This window comes from Lipotes vexillifer, unplaced genomic scaffold (assembly GCF_000442215.2).
Source record: "Lipotes vexillifer unplaced genomic scaffold, Lipotes_vexillifer_v1.1 scaffold663, whole genome shotgun sequence".
Classification (NCBI taxonomy): Eukaryota; Metazoa; Chordata; class Mammalia; order Artiodactyla; family Lipotidae; genus Lipotes; species Lipotes vexillifer.
The window spans coordinates 712,975-732,782 of record NW_006788963.1 but is presented as its reverse complement, the minus strand read 5'-3'; the positions used below and the strand labels follow the sequence as shown (position 1 = coordinate 732,782).

At 35.3% G+C, this 19,808-nt stretch overlaps 1 protein-coding gene across 1 annotated transcript in view; it reads left to right on the top strand.

The window, feature by feature from the left end:
• The window catches only part of ANKIB1 (ankyrin repeat and IBR domain containing 1), a 150,317-nt gene that overhangs the window by 108,585 nt on the left and 21,924 nt on the right, over window positions 1-19,808 (top strand). The window contains exons 7-11 of the mRNA XM_007461891.1: window positions 1-62; window positions 1,242-1,330; window positions 5,954-6,098; window positions 7,764-7,930; window positions 13,790-13,878. Coding sequence (XP_007461953.1) covers window positions 1-62; window positions 1,242-1,330; window positions 5,954-6,098; window positions 7,764-7,930; window positions 13,790-13,878 — 552 coding nt within the window. The remainder of the gene's footprint in view (window positions 63-1,241; window positions 1,331-5,953; window positions 6,099-7,763; window positions 7,931-13,789; window positions 13,879-19,808) is intronic.

Below are 19,808 nucleotides of genomic sequence, written 5' to 3'. Positions count from 1 at the left end.
GCTCTTCCATCACCTCTCCAGATGAAATAAGTTTATCTCCTGGGGATTTGGACACCAGTTTGGTATGGTTTAGTATTCAGTGTACTTCCCATAGTTCTAGTTTTAATATTGTTTCATGGAACCTCTAGTCATAATTCTTGTAATTGAATCCTATACCCTACTTAAAAGGTTCACTTATTTCATGCTTTGGGAAATATTTATTATCACAGACTATTTTTGAGATCTCTGAATTACAGATTGAAAAACAAAAGGGCTTTCTTTTTCTCTTTTAAAACAAAACATAAGAGAATTTGGGAAAACCATATACAATATTTTCACTTAAAATCTCCAGTTGCTTAAAATTTTGAGCACACCATACGGAAATATTAAAAGTTGAGTTTGTGATAGGCACCTGAAACCAAAGATATGAAAATATTTTTATATTTTTCTGAAGACATTTGTCATATGTTGATGATTATGTATTTGTTTCAATAAAACTTCTGGAGTTTGCCATCGGGATACATTTCCAAAATAAATATTTGCTTTTTATTGAGAAACAGTACTGCCATTGTGTGCATTTTTAATTGGCAAACCATTGGTGTACTGTTACAGGAAATTTTTATGTTTCTCGAATGATTCAGCCACACAAAATATGTTAGAAATATGAATGCACTCCAGATTTTATCTGGGCCTTCTTGGAAAACAGAATCCTACTTCTGTAATTCACATCTGTAACATTATAAAGGTAGTTATTGTTTAGAAGATACACAGCTTTGTATCATGGTTCCCTGGGTAGAAATCCTTAAATTGCTACTCTGAATATCCTGAGTTGCTGCATTGAAAAAACAGAGTTACTCCATTTTTGTAGATTTTCTGGGGTGTGTATAGGGTGAAGGACATGATATTGAAGTGGTTATTTTGCAAGGAGCAATTTGATCTTGACTTGAATAGATTGCAATGATTTGTTTCTTGTATTTCCTTTTCCAAACAAATAGTTGCTGACTAATTAAACACATACGTTTGGAATTTAAGAATTTCACTTTTGCATTAAAACATTTAAATCCCACAATAATTTATAATGAGATAAGCATGGTATTTGTTATTTAGTCAAAGGTAGGCACACTAACTTTAATTTCCCTTATAACTTTGAAACACTGTTTATAATTACTATACTAGTATTTTTGCCATAAGCTAATGAACAAAGAGATGTTCTACCTCCAAGGTAAGACTTTGTTTAAATCATTTTTCTTCTTCACTTCCAGTGTGACATTTGTATGTGCAGTATTTCTGTATTTGAAGACCCAGTGGATATGCCCTGTGGACATGACTTTTGTAGAGGATGTTGGGAGTCGTGAGTATATGTGCAGCTTAGTATTTCTTACTGCATGATAGCACTCTGATTTGGCAATAAAATTGCTTGCTTTCAATATTTAATGACATGATTATTTATATTGGTTTCAGAGTTACACTCAAATGTGTTATATTTTACTACTAAAGAAGAATTCTGTTTTTATTTTGACATCTTCCCATCTATTAATTTAGTAAAATTATTTAATTTAATAAAATTATTTAATTTAGTAATTAAGGTTATTTTGCTTAATGTAAGGTACTTTGGGGAACAAAGCAGATGTAGGTAAATAAGTTTTCTCATCTATTGTAAATTTTAAGGCTGCACCTCAATATCAAGAATCAGTTTCTTATATCCTAAGATTGTTTAAGCATTTGTTTTTATTCTTTCTCTGAACTTTTTGTAACAAGCAGATAGCCTTGGAAATCTGTAAGAATATGGATGTTTAAAATTCCTTTTTAATCAATTCAAAGTTAGATGTCTCTGCTAGGCATGGTTGGTCATATTACATACTGAAATTTTATTTTCCTCCTTATGTTTATCTCTATTCTCCTTCCCATTACCTTGCCAAGATTTATACTTTCTCACCATCCATTAATGTTGCTCTAATGTTGTACTTTTTGAGAGAGGTTTATAAACTAAATGAAAAAGATCAATATAATGAGCAATATGTTATCAGGTTATCTCTGGAGACACGTAAATGTAATGATTATGACCTAAGCAAAGCATATTACTAATATTTAAGGAAAAAGTTTTCAAACTGTTCTTTTTCGTAGAATACTAGGAACTAAGTATAGGGAACTAGGGAGTACCATGTTGCGTGAAAGAGCAAGAACCTGAAGAAATTTTCTGTTTTGCTTTTTTTTAATAACTTTGTCATGGTATGGATAGCATACACCAAAACACATATTCAAAATAAATAATTCAGTAAGCTTTGACATACATATATACCTATGAAACCATTACAACAATCAAGATAATGAATATATCCATTACCCCCAAAAGTTTCCTCATTTCTCCTTGAAATCCCTCCCATCCTTCTCTTTCCGCCTCCCTCTTATCCTTCCACCACCACCCTCCACCTCCCATCTGTAGGCAACCGCTGATCTTCTTTCTGTCACTGTGGTTTCATTTTGAGTACATTTTCTTTATCTGTTTTCCAAATTGGGATATAAGGGAAGATTATATTTGTATTTATATTTGTATAAATGGATTTGTATTTTATATTATTTATTTGGAAGGGAAAAATAATCTGCTTTTAAAAAATCAGAATAAGTAAGAATATCTGGTTGTTCTTTTTAAAACATAGATTAGACTCTACTCCGAATCTAGATAGGATCAAATCAGTGCAGCTGATACAGATAAATTAATTGGCAGAGGTCAGAACTCACAACACAAAGCAAACTTTGAGCTGGTTCTGAGCAGAGAAAATCTTCCACAGGTTTAGTACTTTATTTAGCTTAAAATTGTCAACTGTATTATATTAGGAAGTATTATCTGGGTTCTACCAAGTTTGTTACTGTTGATGTTCATTTCTCTGTGAAAATTGAGCCCCTCTAAGGGATTTACTTGAATTTTTATGAACTTCCTTGACCTTCCTCACCAAACTCTTATCACAGGAACCATCTCCCATACTTAATGGTAAGATTTAAATTTGAAAAATCTAATTATTGTTTTCCATGGTACCTTATCAGCCTACCTAGGATACTCCTCCTCTCTCCTACCAGATAGTTCTTGTCAAATCAAGCATCAGTAAAACAAGTACCAGATTGAGTGACTCGTATGTGAATAAAACCATTTTAAAATTAATTGCAGTCCTTTCATGGGCATATAGAAAAACTCTTCAGTCTAAGAAGCAAGGAAGAATTTTTAAAGGTCCCTAGATAGTTTTGAAAACATCTTAATTTATCTTACTCTTCTCTACCCCCTTATCTCATCAGTCCATACAGATGCTTTGAAGCATCTGTGCCAAGGGCTTAAATGAAAGGGAAATTACTATTTTCTACCCAGCCTAGAATATCCTTCCTGCTACTGATTAGTTGTTGATTTACTAAGTGGTAAGCTTCCTGTGCCTCAATTTCCTAAGCTATAAAATGGTGACAGTGGTGAGTACTTTATAGGATTGTTGCCCGTTTATTGTTAAATGGCTTAATATATGGGAAATGCTTAAAACAGGGCCTGGCATATAGTAACCACTCAATAAATGTTAGTTATTACCGTCTTACTAAGCTTGATAATAAACAGTGGGAACTTACGATATAATCTGTGAAGCTGACCTACAAGATAAAAATATAGGTAAAGTTTGCCCCAGATTTCTCTCTTTTACTAACATTCATCAACTCTATGTTGTGCTTTTAAATTTAGTGAGAAATTCTATGTTGCTGAAAATTAGTAGACTGGCTCACAGAGAGATGATCCTTTCTTCAGTGAGGTCTTCTCAGTTCTGTCATTTAATTCCCAAGAGATAGTTAAACCTGCTCTGATGTATTTAGGATACATAAAATTGTGCACTTTGTTGTGCACTTTGACAGGGGACTGTAAGTATTAAGATAAATTATATCTAACTTTACAGGGAACCTATTCATAGCTAAAAGGAAGAGAATCCTGCTGTGTGAAAAAAGGAACTCTACAGTTAGCTATTCTCAAACTTTTAGTCTCAACATCCCTTTACACTTTTAAAAATTGTTGAGGACGTTTTTCACATAACTAGAACAAATAATTCTAAAATTTGTATGGACATACAAAAGACCCTTCATAGCCAAAGCAATCTTGATAAAGAAGAACAAAGCTAGAGTCGTCACACTCCCTGATTTTAAACTTTACTACAAAGCTGCAGTTATCAAAACAGTATGGTACTGGCACAAAAACAGACACAGATCAATGGAACAGAATAGAGAGCCCAAAAATGAACCCACACTTATACGGGCAATTAATCTGCAACAAAAGAGGCAAGAATATACGATGGAGAAGAGATGACCCCTTCAATAAATGGTACTGGGCAAACTGGACGGCCACATACAAAGAATCAAGTTGGACTACTCTCTCTCACACCATGCACAAAAATATATTCAAAATGGATTAAAGACTTAAATGCAAGACCTGAAACCACAAACTTCTAGAAGAATACATAGGCAGTAAGCTCTTTGACATCATTCTTAGTAATATTTTTTTGGATATATCTCCTCAGGCAAGGGAAATTCACACTTCAAGAGTTTGTTTCGGGTTTCCCTGGTGGCACAGTGGTTGAGAGTCCGCCTGCTGATGCAGGGGACACTGGTTCGTGCCCCGGTCCAGGAAGATTCCACATGCCACGGAGCGGCTAGGCCCATGAGCCATGGCCGCTGAGCCTGCACGTCCCGAGCCTGTGCTCTGCAACGGGAGAGGCCACAACAGGGAGAGGCCCGTGTACTGCAAAAAAAAAAAGTTTGTTTCTTCAGGGCTTCCCTGGTGGCACAGTGGTTAAGAATCCGCCTACGAATGCAGGGGACGTGGGTTTGAGCCCTGGTCCGGGAAGATCCGACATGCCATGGAGCAACTAAGCCTGTGCGCCACAACTACTGAACCTGTTCTCTAGAGCCCGCAAGCCACAACTACTGAGCCTGCGTGCCACAACTACTGAAGCCCGCACACCTAGAGCCCATGCTCAGCAACAAGAGAAGCCACCACAATGAGAATTCCGTGCACCACAATGACGAGTAGCCCCCACTCACCGCAACTAGAGGAAACCCACTCACGGCAACAAAGACCCAACACAGCCAAAAATAAATAAATAAAATTTTTTTTAAGTTTATTTCTTCTTTTCCCATGGGAAATATTAATGATAAAACCCTCACTAAAATTTATGAATTCTTTATTCTATGCCAGGCACCATGTAAATATTTCACATACATTATATTATATAATCTGTATAACAACCCTGAGAAGTACATATTGTTATCTCCATTTTACATATAGCGAAATTGAGGCCCAGAACAGTTAAATGAAGGTCATATAACTTGTTGGTGGCAGACCTGGAATTCTCTAATTAAAAATCTTGCTGTTAACCACTTAATTCACCTTGGGCTAGATTCCTGCCACTTTCCAGGATGTCTTTTCTGTACTACCTCAACTAGTGTGCCTAGAATAGGACATGAAACTCATTTTAATATTTGTCTAAATGAAATATAAGCAGAAAACCTTTTCTTCAAAAAGTTATGCTGTATTCCAATGCCACCTCAAAAATCTCTTGAATTACCTATGGTTTAATTCTGTACCATTGCTCTCTTTAATTTAAAGATGTAGAATATTGAGAATTGAATATGACCTTTCTAAACCACTTATTTCTATTTTTAATGTTAAATAAATATATTGTTTCAAATTTTTAAAGAGGATAAAGCAAAGTTAAAGAAATTATAAAACATAGATCTGTATATAAATATTCATACATATATAATGAATGGTTGGGCAGGTAATAAGTGTTCAGTGTTTGTGAATTATATGAATTAATGTATTACAATTGATATTGCACAGTTTGTTCATTGGTATATTTTAATTATACTCTAACAGAAAATTCAGCATCAAGAAAAAATTCTTAGAATGTGCAAATTATATCCTTGCCTTTTTTCTATCAATTGATAATTTTAATAGGTTTTTGAATCTGAAAATTCAAGAAGGTGAAGCTCACAACATTTTCTGCCCTGCATATGATTGCTTCCAACTTGTTCCTGTGGATATCATAGAAAGCGTAGTTTCTAAGGAGATGGACAAACGATACCTACAGTTTGATATTAAGGTATGCTGCCAATTATCTGTGTGATTTCCAAAATTTAAATTTTATTAAACCTATATAACAGATTTTAATTTTTTTGTTTTATTTTTGAAAACAAAGTAATGGACTCTGACTTTGTCAGAAAAACTGCATAAAGGAATGGTGGCCTAAATTAAAGTTTTAAACTAAAGCATTATTTTATAATCATGATAGAAGTAAAAGCAAAACGCCATAATAGTAGTTCACAAAAAAAATAAAACTATCGCTCCGAACTATTTATTGATTTGCATGTTGAACTTTTATAACTGATTGATCAAGATAACGTTCAAAGTAAAAAGTAAACTATTTTAAATTTTCCAGAAGACATATTTTTACTCCTCAGTGTAAATATTTAGAAATAAAGATTATCAACTTGGAAATTTATGGATTTTTTAATTTCAAGTAATAGTTTCATAAAACAAATTATAATGTTTATTTCATCTTTTTTTCCCCATCTTCTTTTTCACTCAGGAGTTATTCAGAAGTGTACGCAAATCTTCTTTGTGTGATCTAAAAGTTACATTTTAACTGTCTTGTTCAGATTTTTTTATGGTCTAAACCCTAATACATGGACTTTTAAAAAAGAAGTCCTACTGTTTCTTTAACATAGAAAGCATCTTAATATTGACTTTTTTTTTACATTTTTCTTTTTTTTATTATTGTGGCAAAATACACATAAACTTTACCATTATAACTAGTTTTAAGTGAACTAAGTACTTTTACTTTGTTGTGCAACCATCACCACTCTCCATGTCTAGAATTTTTTTCATCATCCCAAACTGAAACTCTGTTCCTTTTGAACGCTAACTTCCCATTCCCTCTTCCCACAGCCCCTGGTAACCACTGTTCTGCTTCCTGTCTCTATATCTTTCACTATTCTAGGCATCTTATATAAGTGGAATCACACAATATTTATCCTTATGTGTCTGGTTTATTGCACTTAGCATAATGTCTTCAAGGTTCATTCATGTTGTAGCATGTATCAAAATTTCCTTTCTTTTTAAGGTTGAATAATAGTCCAGTAATGTATATACCACATTTTGTTTATGCATTCATTCATCCATGGATATTTGGGTTGTTTCTACCTTTTGACTGCTGTGAATAATGCTGCTATGAACATGGGTATACAAATATCTATCCCAGTTCCTGCTTTTAATTATTTGGGGTATATATGCAGAAGTGGAATTGCTGGATCATATGGTAATTCTATGTTTATAATATTGATTTTTATGTATTATTAGAGTACCATTTAGAAATTTACTGTTCTGATGCAACTAATAATCACAAGATTCTATTTATAAAAATTATTTTCCATCAGAAAAGTGGCACATTGTATGAGGAAACATTTTTAAATTACACATTTTCTGTATTTAAATTACAGCGTTTTTACTCTATCATCATCTACTTGGTTTTTAGATTAAAGAAAATATAAATTTTAAAAGTCATGTCATTACTAAGGTAATTGCCACATTTTTCCTTCTTATTTTATATATCCCAATACTATTTTAAGTGTTTCTTGAGACTGACTACGCTTTGTTTTTGTATTTCACTCTGCTTTTGCTTTAAAGTAAATTGACATATGGGGTACACTCCCTATTAGAATTGAGAGTTAAAATGTTTTGTTATGTTTTGTTATTGCTGTTTAAACAGGCCTTTGTTGAAAATAATCCTGCCATTAAATGGTGTCCTACTCCAGGCTGTGAAAGAGCAGTCAGACTAACAAAACAAGGGTCAAACACATCTGGGTCTGATACACTCAGCTTCCCCTTGCTCAGAGCCCCTGCTGTGGACTGTGGAAAAGGACACCTCTTCTGCTGGTCAGTAAAAGACAAGTTGGAATAGCCTAATCACCTTTCTGACAGTTTTTAAAGAGACTTTATACTTTGAATCAGGCCTTTAAATTGTAGTGTTTTTGATATCATTCTTATTCATTAAAAAATGTGTAAAGAGTGGTGATAGTTTACATTTATTGTGTGCTTGATGTGTGCCAGCCACCTTGCCAAATATTTTCAAATACTGAATTCTCCTAACAATGCTATGAACGGAGTGATATTATTATACCCATTTTACAGTTACAGAAATTTAGGCACAGAGGAGTTGCCCAGGGTTATGCAGCTAGGAATTGGCAGAAATGGAATTAAAGCCCAGCTCTGTTTGGTGCTAGAGCCCATGCACTTGAACTTTAATACCAAATTACTCACCATAGATTAGAAAATGTTTATTTAGAGTTTAACATCGTTTCTTAAAGTAGAAGTCTCTAGCAGTGATTCTTAACCAGGCATGCCCAGAATTTAGTATTAAGACAGCTTTTCCAAATTTTCATTCTAGACCCCAACAAGAGATATTTTGATTTAGTGGATTTTGGAGTGGGGCTCCAAAAAAAAAAAGGCTCTTATGTGATTCTAATGCACAGTACCAGTTAGGAACCAGTTTGTGTCTTATGTTTTATTTAATTTCTAGTGCCTGATAAATACTTAGTAAGTATGAACTGATGATAAATCAGTAATGGATAGGCCATGTAACTATGTATAGTCTCTTGACTGTATGTTTGTCTGACATCAGCGTTATACTTTATTCAATTATAATAACTTTTTGTTTTAGTTAATTAAGTGATCAGAAGAAGAAATAGTATTTGTTATGCTTTTTGCTCATTTCCAGATTTATCACATATACAAGGAAATATTGTACTTGAGGTAGATATAAAACTCTAATCTTTACTTGTATGCTTATCAGAAACCAAAATCAAACTGTAGCACTGCTAGATAGTAAAAATGCAGCTATGGAAATATCCCTACCGTGAAAGGTCTATTTCTTAACCTCATCATCATTATCATTAGCTAAAAATATTTCTTGAACTGCCAACCTATATATAGCACTGAATTCTAGGTCAGGTGTCAGCAAAGTAGTGTCGGCACCAATTTTAAAAAATAAAGTTTTGTTAGAACACAGCCACACCCACTCATTGCCAGTTTGTTTGCCTATTGTCTGTGGCTGCTTTCAGGCTATGACAGCATCTAGTAGTTGTGACAGAGACCATATTGCCTGCAAAACCCAAGATATTTACTATCTGGCCCTTTACAGAAGAAGCTTGCGAGGCTTCTGGCTAAGTGCTTGAATATAGTGATTAATGAAAGGAAAACCACATTTACTACTTTCATGGCTAAATCAGGTTCAGCAAGTAAAATAGCAACAAAGTACTGAATAATAGATTATATCCACATGCCTTAAGATAATTTTTCAAAACATTTAAAAAGCAAATTCCTAATTTTTAGTTTTACGTGTTTTACTATTCGATGGTTGAGTCCTAATTCTACCTCACTATCCCACCAGAAGAGATGGATCCAGCAACAGAAATGAGAAGTGAGTTATTGAATACACACAAGCTTACTTGTTTGCATATAAATTGTCCTTAGATTAATATGAATCTACTTTATTAGTAAGAATATTAAAAGAAGAAAATAAAGGAGCTTCTTCTTTGAAGTTAGTTTCTTGAGAAAGCAGATGATAACATTTGCTAAGATCTGAGGATAATAAAGTTTTGAAAGGAAAAGAAAAATCTGTGATTGGCATTGTCTTCTTAAACTCTGTGGTTTCTGTGGCCTAGCTTTTATTAGTTTTCACTGTAGGTTAGCTTTTACTTTCTTGTATTCTTCCCCACCTCTCTTTGTATGCTGCAAGTAGTAAGTTTGGTTTGACTGAAAATACGGAAACTAATGGAAAAACCTACCAAGGTAGATTAGATTCTAAAAGCTATATATGCCAGTAAACATATATGATGCTATAAACTGTACCTTTCTAGTCCAGTGTTTGGAGAAAATATATCAGCTACTCTTTCTCACACCCCAAAATATCAGGCTGGTTATACTCAGTATCCATTGCAAACTATATGCCAAGATCACAGGCCCTACTTGGAATTTTATCCCAGTTTAGGGGATCTGTGGATGACCACATGGATTTAAGATCACATTTGGTAATTATTTACTCCTTCTCCTGTTATAAGGGTGGTAGATAACTTAGCAAATAGTATCATCATTTTCTGGCATAGCAATTCAGGACTTAACTTTATTACCTTTCATTTTTGAAATTCATTAAGCTATAGGATTGATATATGTAGGTATATGATATATGTATATTCTAGGATTTTTACATTGCTTCACCTCTCTAAGCATTAATTTGCCATTTTTGTTTTTACATAGCTTCCTACTTGTATTCATATAGTATAAAAAGCTTTTCCTGTAGTCAGAAATTCTAAGAAAAAAAGGAAATTCTAAGTAGAATTCTGCTGCCCTTACTTATCTGGTGTCTCAAAGAGAAAGAAAGTCTGCTTCATGCAAAAGGAAGCTTTGCAAGAGCGATCTTTATAAAATAAAAGCATGTGATTCAGGGTTTTCTTCTTTCTTTCCCCCAAAAGTTCAAAAATATTTTCTAAAACTGATTGCAAAAACCACAAGAAATGCCAATAACAGTTTCTTCTTTTTAAAAACTACGTGTGACAGAATCAGTTGAGAGCTATCCCCAAGAGATATCTGCTTGGATATAACTGAATATATTCATTGTTGGGAGGGAAGGTAGGAGTAGGCATTTTCCTTCCCACCACAGGATAACCCCTTCTATTATAACTTGTTCACCAACAAGTTCTGTGCCCTTAATAACTGAACCTAGAATGCTTTTTCCCACTATCCTGTGTAATTACAGTTTGTCTGTCAGAGTGTTTGCTACCAGTCATTGGTGTCTTGGTTAAAACTTTCTTCAGGAAATTAGTTTTCCAGTATCTGTAGAACATTCCAGTATCTTCATTATTTCTATCAGAATACTCTGTCTTCCTACACATGGCATAATCCAGATTATCGGTCACCTATTACATCTGATAGCATTGTCATCACTGTACTGTACTTTGGAGAAGTTCAGGCTTATTTTCTCTGATGTGTTAGTTTTCAAAGATCTACTTTGAAAGATCTACTTTGTAGATGCTATCTACTTCTACTTTTAATCAATGCAAGATTTTATTAATGTCTATTAAATTATCACTAAGTTACTAAGGAGCTGTATAAAACCACAGTTATGGAAAAGATTTCCCAAATGCCAGATTTGGTAATAAGTCAGAAATTTAAGAAAATTAAGTTATTCTTTCCAAGTATTTAGTGATTTTTTTTAGGTTTACAATTCAATGGCATTAAGTACATTAACAGTGTTATGCAACCATCACCCCTATCCATTTTAGAACATTTTTATCATCCCAAACAAAAACTCCACAACCATTAAGCAATAACTCCCCATCCTCCCTCCCCAACCCCAGCTCCTGGTAACCATTATTCTACTTTGTCTCTATGAATTTCCCTATTCTAGATATTTAATATAAGTGGAGTCATACAATATTTGTCCTTTTGTGTCTGGCTTATCTCAGCATAATGTCTTCAAAATTCATTACATGTTACAGCATGTATCAGAAGTTCATTCCTTTTTATGGCTAATATTCCACTGAGTGTATATAGCACATTTTGTTTATCCATTCATATGTCAGTGAACAGTTGAGTTGTTGCCATCTTTTGGCTGTTGTGAATACTGTTATGAGCATTGGTGTAAAAGTTTGAGTCCTTGTTTTCAGTTCTGTTGAAACTATTTGAGGAACTACCAAAGTGTTTTTCATAACAGCTGCATCATTTTACATTCCTACCAGCCATGCTCAAGGGTTCCAGTTTTTCCACATCCTTCCCAACACTTGTTATTTTCTGTTGTTTTTCAAAAATAGTAGCCATCCTAATGGGTACGAAGTAGAATTGATACATTCTTAATATAGTGAAATGTTACCTCATAGTTAGTTAAGACTCTACCTGTCAGTTGGCATGTCTTCTTAACTTAAACTTTGTAAACAAGATCTTTGTTTAGGGACTTCCCTGGCGGTCCATTGGTTAAAACGCTGTGCTAAGTGTCCATCATCGGATGAATGGATAAAGAAGATGTGGCACATATATACAATGGAATATTACTCAGCCATAAAAAGAAACGAAATTGAGCTATTTGTAATGAGGTGGATGGACCTAGAGTCTGTCATACAGAGTGAAGTAAGTCAGAAAGAGAAAGACAAATACCGTATGCTAACACATATATATGGAATTTAAGGGGGAAAAAAATGTCATGAAGAACTTAGGGGTAAGACAGGAATAAAGACACAGACCTACTAGAGAATGGACTTGAGGATATGGGGAGGGGGAAGGGTAAGCTGTGACAAAGGGAGAGAGAGGCATGGACATATATACACTACCAAATGTAAAATAGATAGCTAGTGGGAAGCAGCCGCATAGCACAGGGAGATCAGCTCGGGGCTTTGTGACCACCTAGAGGGGTGGGATAGGGAGGTTGGGAGGGAGGGAGACTCAAGAGGGAAGAGATATGGGAACATATGTATATGTATAACTGATTTCACTTTGTTATAAAGCAGAAAGTAACACACCATTGTAAAGCAATTATACTCCAATAAAGGTGTAAAAAAAAACAAAAAAAACACGGTGCTTCCAGTGTTCCATCCCTGGTCAGGTAACTAAGATCCTACATGCCTCTTGACCAAGAAAAAAAAAAATTAAGAAAAAGAAAAGATCTTTGTTTAAAATGAGACTAGTGATGATGATGTGATGATGATGGCACCCATAGATTGGATTTTTCTTTGCCCAAAATAATGTTTTGTTATTAACTAGAATGATTAGCTTTGTGCTACAGAATATAATGTCATATTGAATTAAATAATTCGTAAAGGCTCTAAGTCATTTTTGTTTGACTTTTAAATTTTTATTTATTTATTTATTTATTTATTTATTTATTTGGCTGTGCTGCGTCTTAGTTGCAGCATGCGGGATCTGTAGTTGCGGCATGAGGGATCTTTTAGCTGTGGCATGTGGGATCTAGTTCCCTGACCAGGGATCAAACCTGGGCCCCCTGCATTGTGAGCACAGAGTCTTAGCCAGTGGACCCCCGGGGAAGTCCCTAATGTTTGACTTTTATATACCTATAGAAAGAATATATAATTAAGTTACAAATAATAAATTGATACAGTTTTAATTATTTAAATCAAAATTTGCCAAATTCCAATAAGACAGAAAATTGGAATTTATCAAACTTGAAAGTAAGTTAGATTGCCCTTGCTGTTACTTGGGGATTCAGAGGTAAAAGTAATGACAAGAATGTGATGTAAAATAGTACTTCCCAAACTTTAAAATGCAGAAGGGTCATATGGTGATTTTGATAAAATGCAGATTCTAATCAGTAGGTCTCATGGGGCCTGCTCTTCTGCATGTTTAACAAGCTCCAGAGTAATGGCAATGGCAGGGGAACACCCATTGAATTGCAAGAATTTAAACTATTAGTGAGACAGAACCCAATTGATAAAAAATACTTTACAGCTCTTAAGGCATGAGAGGCTAAATTATAAATATTAGGTAATCTATTTGGAACTTTTTTAAATGTGTGAATAAATGTACTGATGAAAGAAAATCTGTCCTATAGTGGTATCGAGCTTTAGAATCATGCTTCCAGTTCCTCTATTGAAATGCTTCATCTCTCAGTAGTCACTATGCCTCAGTGTTCTCAACTTTACATTTGGAACAGTACTTCCCACCTGTTCTTTTACCTTGATGTTGATGAAGGATACTTTTAAATTGCCTTTTCCATGTTTTCCTCTTTAGGGAGTGCCTTGGTGAAGCCCATGAGCCTTGTGACTGCCAAACATGGAAAAACTGGCTACAAAAAATAACTGAAATGAAACCAGAAGAACGTAAGAGGAATTTTAGATAGCTACATATTTAATAATAGCATTCAAAAGATAACGTGGTTTTATTTCTTAGAGTCTTCATTTAAAAATGAAGTTTTAAGTTTTCAAGTTTGTTAATGCGAGAGCCCACCTTTTTAACCCCTCTAACCAACATCCTTTTGGAGATCCCGGGGCCGGGGGGGTAAGCATAGACAGGTTCCATGTTTCTAATGGACTTATTAGGACTCCAGGGTAAACAGGGGTCACATTTAAGTTCTGCTCCTATAGTCCTTCCCTTTTATCCTGGGGTGGGCTAACTAGCTTTTCTGTACTTCATGAGAAGAAATGTGTGATCTGTACTGAGAGGAAGCTTCTTATTTCCTTGGAAACTTACAGTGGAGGATAAGGCAAGTTAATTTCTTGCTATTATGTGGTTCTGTAGAGTTACTTACATTAAATGCCATGTCTATAACTAATTTTTACTGAGATGTCTATAAATATATTACCTCTGTTAATCCTCACACAAATGCTATGAGATTGATGCTGGTTGTCCCATTGTACAGATAGGAAGCTAACAGATTGGATTGAGTGACACAGGGGAAACAGAATGGGTTTGAATTAGCCTTCCTAATAGCAATTCCCATGTTTGGCAAGTAAATATATCTGCTTTGCCATAATTTCTCACCTCCTGAAGTAAATATTTTATGACAACTGTCATAAAATTAATATAAATGAAAACTAATTTGGTGGTTTTTAACATTTTAAAGAGTGGTGTTAGTTTGAAGTATTGCAGATGAGGATTAAGAATTCACACACTTCATCTACACTTATGAGCAAAGCACATAGTAAAGATGATGCCAGCCTTGAAAGAGTACAGAGGCTAGAAGGGAAGCAGTCAGATAATTACAGTATCATATGTTAACTAACACAGTTGGATAAAGATGAGAATACAAATACAGAAACAACTAACTCAGATTCGGGATGGAGGATGTTAAGGAATCTTCCTGACAGCAGCAAGATATGAGTTGGGTTTCAGCATATCCACAGAAGCAGAGATGTGGTGGGTGATGTCAGCAGCTGAAGTGACACGGGAAGAGACTGGCTGGCAGCCATGAGTCCCTAAAGGCTTGTATTATATTGGGCAATATGCCATTGCCCGAGAGATTATTCTCAGCAGTTTATAGTCACAAGATTGATTTTGTGCACTGACTCAGGGTTATTCAGATCCATGGAAAAGACACTACTTAGGTAAACCAGAATACCAGTTTATCAATTGACAATGAGGGCGATCCCTTTCACATGATGAGAAGGCTCATGTCCTTTAAATGGGAGCAAAGGGAAGTGGATAATTTTAGGATATTTTTTAGTGAGAGCTGATTAATCATTTCTGTCCTGAACATTCATCATTCAGTCAACAAATATTTTTTGAGTACCTGCTTCTCAAATCAAAAAGATTTGTATAGATTGTTCTTGTTCCCCAGGTTCATTGTATCTCTCTCTTGAATACCACATAGAGCTTGCTATTGCTCTCTGGATACCCACCCATTAGCCCTATCTGTGTATGGGTATGTCTATGTGTGTGAGTTCCGTAAAGAGATTAATACCACAACACCTTTAAACACGACAAGACGACTGGATTTTGTTTTCTTCTCCTGCTTCTGACACCTAGAAATGTCTGTATTTCTATTAGAGATGGCTTGCTATTGCCCACCTACCTGCATTTCTTTATACATTCTGTGGAGTTTAAAATTATGGTCCAGGGGAGAAATTTGTGAGAGATGAGGCTGGAAAGGTAGGTGTTGCCAGATTGTGAGGGTTCTTGCCAAATTGTCTGAATTTCTCCTATTAACAGAATAAGCCATAGAATGCATTTTTTGAATAGGGAAGTGGCATTGTTAAAGATATTTTTATCAAGATAACTGATAACTAGGAAGGGTAGACTAAAGGAGAGTTAGGTCAGAAGTAGGAAGGTGAATTTTTAGTTTGGGTCACAGGGTAGATCATGATGTCATTGGTGAAATTAGGAAATTCAGGTAAAGGAGTAACTTTCAGGGGAAAATAATGAATTTTGTTGTGGGCATTTTGCACCTGAGGTACTTACAGGACATATGTGTGGAGATGTCCAGTGGCTTTTAGAAGTGCTTGTCTCCAGCTCAGAAGAAATGCTGAGAAAACTTAGAAGTAACTTGTTGCTTTTAAATAGTATCTTCATTATGTCTTTAGCATTTATTTAGTGCTGTTTTATGTTAGAATACAGAAATAAGATGCCCTCTATGCTCTTGAAATTTACATCTTAGAGTTGGAGACAGGTATGTACAAAACTCAGAAAAATAAATATAAAGATGGTGTGAGAGAACAGTATACCTGTGATACATTGTGAGCGGGGGAGGGACAAAGGAGCAGATTAGTTAGGAGATCATCTAGGAAAGAGGTAAGGAAAGCTTTATAAAATAATTGATACATAAGCCGTATATTGAAAACTGATAGATGTTCTTCACACAGACCAGAATAGGAAGGGCATTCTAGGCTCATGGTAAAGTAGGGCTGTGAAATAGCACAGCATATTCAAAGACTGCAAATAATTCAGTTCAACCAGTGCAAAGGTGCAGTGAGAGATGAGACTGCATGGGCAGGGGTGGGAGTTATATGTAATGCTGGGAGATCTGACTTTATCGCGAGACACCAAAAAGGAGTTTTGAGTAGGAAAGTGATAACTGAAGATGTTTGCTTGGAAAAATCATTCAGGTGGAAGTGTGGATGATGAATTAGGGACTACTGAGATACTAGGTAAGAAAGCTGTTTCTGAGACAACTTCAACATGTCCAGGTGAGAGAACATAAGGGCTTGAACAAGACAGGCAATACAGATGGGAGAGGAAAGGTGTTTACAGGAGAGGTAAGAAGATAACTTTTCATTTTATTAAGTTATTAATCTAGTGTACTTACCAGTTGCCTAAAAGAGTTAATGCACCACAAGAAGTAATTAGTACAGTATAGTATTTAATTCTTGAGGGGAAAATGGCCAGAAGTATGTGATTTGAGATATAAAGCAAGTATTTTGAAATGGGTGACTATTTTTAGTTATCCCTTGCCAATGTAAAATTGGATCAATCATTCCATATTCACAAATAAGTCTTATTAGAGAAGAAGAAGGAGAATGACCTGGCTAGTCAGTACAGATTTTTGGAGGGACTGTGACAGATTGTCCTTGCATAAGATAATGACCCTGATAATGAAGAGAGAAGAGAAATAGAAGAAGTAGAAACTGGTGTACACAGCGTATACGTGGTTACCTCTGGTGGCCAGAGATAGGGAGACCTCAAGTAAAAACTGAAGATAGTCCTCAAAGAGTCCCAAATAGGATTTTAATTCAGAAAGATGGAGGAACTTTAGAAAATTGGATAGGAGGCAAGAGACCCAGGACACCCGCAAGTGGTCCACTGCAAAGGGAGCCAAAGCCAAGACTGCAGAGAAAATTCCCCATTGCTGAGAAAAAGTTGTCTCACTGTACTGATGTGTAATCACCACAGTGAAAGTTGGTGGTAGCCAGTAGACTATTAATGGCCACTTTTAAGTTTATGAAATTTAGGGTAAGGCTTAAAGCAAACAATAATAGGCCACTGTAATACTTAAGTAGAACATCACTGTTAAATATACAGAAATAATACTCCAAAAAAGAAAAGTATGATTTAATGCTGTATTGGGTTTACATATTAATTTGGGTCATGGCCACATATCTTTGGCATAAGAATTTTCAACCGCACTTACAGATTCATGAGATCGTTTTCTCCCTTATCCCTAGTTTTCCAAAGTTTTTGAGTTATGAGACTTAAAAGGAGTGACAAAATCTAATTGATCAGAAAAATATTAGAAAATATACTGAGCTCAGTTGAATTAATTCCATATAAAGATTGAAATACTGTTTTTCAGTACTGAAACTGCCTCTATTGCAGCTTATCAGAGCAAGGAGCAGGAATGATTATATTTTCTGTGAAATGATAGTTAATTTATAAAAATTTAAGACCAGTTTTTTTCGTAGTACATACTCAGTAATGGTTATTGAATGAAATTCAATAGTCTTTTTAAGAATTCAGTCTTTAAAAGCAACTTTGTTTTCACTTGAGCACATGTTGATTCTACTAATAGATCTTAGATTTTTATTCTGTAATACTTGATTAAGTGAAGTTAATTTTTCTTACAAAGAGACCTAAAAGCACACTAGATTATTAAGGAAAGAAGAACAAGCTATATTAGACATGCATCTGAAGTGAAGAGTTTGGAAGTCAGTAGGGATGGAGAAGACTCACCAGGTAGATTGAAGGGAGTTTGGGTATTGCAGGTATTGAGAAAAGTATGTACAAAGGGCAGATGTATGAAATGAGCATGTTCAGAGCACAGGTAGTAAAGGCATTTCTTCCCATTCAAGTTTTTGTTGTACTAATAGTTGGTTATTTTCTGAACATGATTTACTTCATGTAATCCTCTAGAATGCAGTCAGAAACTAGCATTCTCTCCAAGGGTAGGAGAAAAAAACTGTTAATGTTGCAGGCCACACAGCTGCTTTGTTTTAATGGCTTTGTGCTTTATTTATTATAACAATGGACAATAAAGGTCGTAAGAATATGTTGGAGCCTCTGAGCTAAAAATAATGTTGATGCTAAAGGGAGGAGAAAGGCCACTACTTTAAACAAAAATTAGACACTGTACTTAGTGATTAGGTTTTATAGCAGTACTTTGTAAACAGCATTACCTTCACAGCTGACCTTCATAGCCATTAAGTATAGTGCGTTCCTTCTGAAACTCCTGTTCTCCACCAAATTATCTGAGCATTCTCTGCACCACACCCTAATCAAACCATCTTCTACCAAGTGGCCTTAGAAATGGAGTGCAGTCTGAGCAGTTCGTTGCTGCTATTGTTTCTCTCTGCTATGTGGAATTGAAAACCAATGCTTTACAGTCCAGCAGTAGCTGCTGTTCTGTTGTTGACACAAACTTAAGTCAGTAGGCACCCAGGGTTCCTTGCAGCAAGACACCCCCTGCCTCCACTCCTCCACTGCTAGACTCCATCAAAGGGCTCTTGCTGGTGCTCATCTCTTCCAGTTCATATGCAGAGCCAGTTCCCAGGTGTCAGACAGCTCAAACCTTTGTCACCTTTCCTCTCCAGGGATTTAAATCTGGGGGTTGAGTAACTTTTTGTTTTAAACTTCAAAACTTCTGATTTCTCCCCTGCTTTCAACAGTAGGGCTAACCTGTTACCCAACCCTTCCTAGAATATCTGCATATAATGAGGGTCTTAACTGAATGGACTACTCTCAAGGATTTCAAAGTGATTTTCAGACATCTCTGTCAGTAAAGAAAAGGTAGAACTTCCCTATGTACTTGAAGTTAGAAAACAAACTTCATTACTGTCATTCTTGCAGGAAAAAATAATTTTTTAATTATGTGTCTACCACTCTCTCCAGCCCCTAAATCTCTGCATGGGTGGTGGTGGAGATTTATAGAACATAAAATGTAAAAGTTAGAGTCGTTAAAAACCCTGGCATTCTTTAAGAGTGCAGATCTCAAATTAAAGTAGAATAAACAGAGTTTAAGAAGATGAAGAGTATAAGGTTAGTGTGGGGATAGAGGGTGGGAGGACCAGTAGTTAGTGGCCAAATCATGAAGGGCTTTGTATTCTTTGCTAAAACAGTTTGACTTTATCTTGTAGTCAGTGGGGAGCAATTAGAAGATTTAAAGATTTGTACTTTTAAAAGATCACTTTATAGAGGCAATATAGTGTGGGTTGTGAGGGTGGGGGGAGAAGGATCTGGGAGCTAGGTTGGTTTCTGTGTTTTAATTGTCTGGGAAGAAGGTGTGGACGATCCTAGCTAAAGCAATAAGAAGTGGGAATGGAGAGAAGATGGATATGAAAGAGGAAGAGATAGAATCAATGGGACACAGTAGATGAGGGAAAGA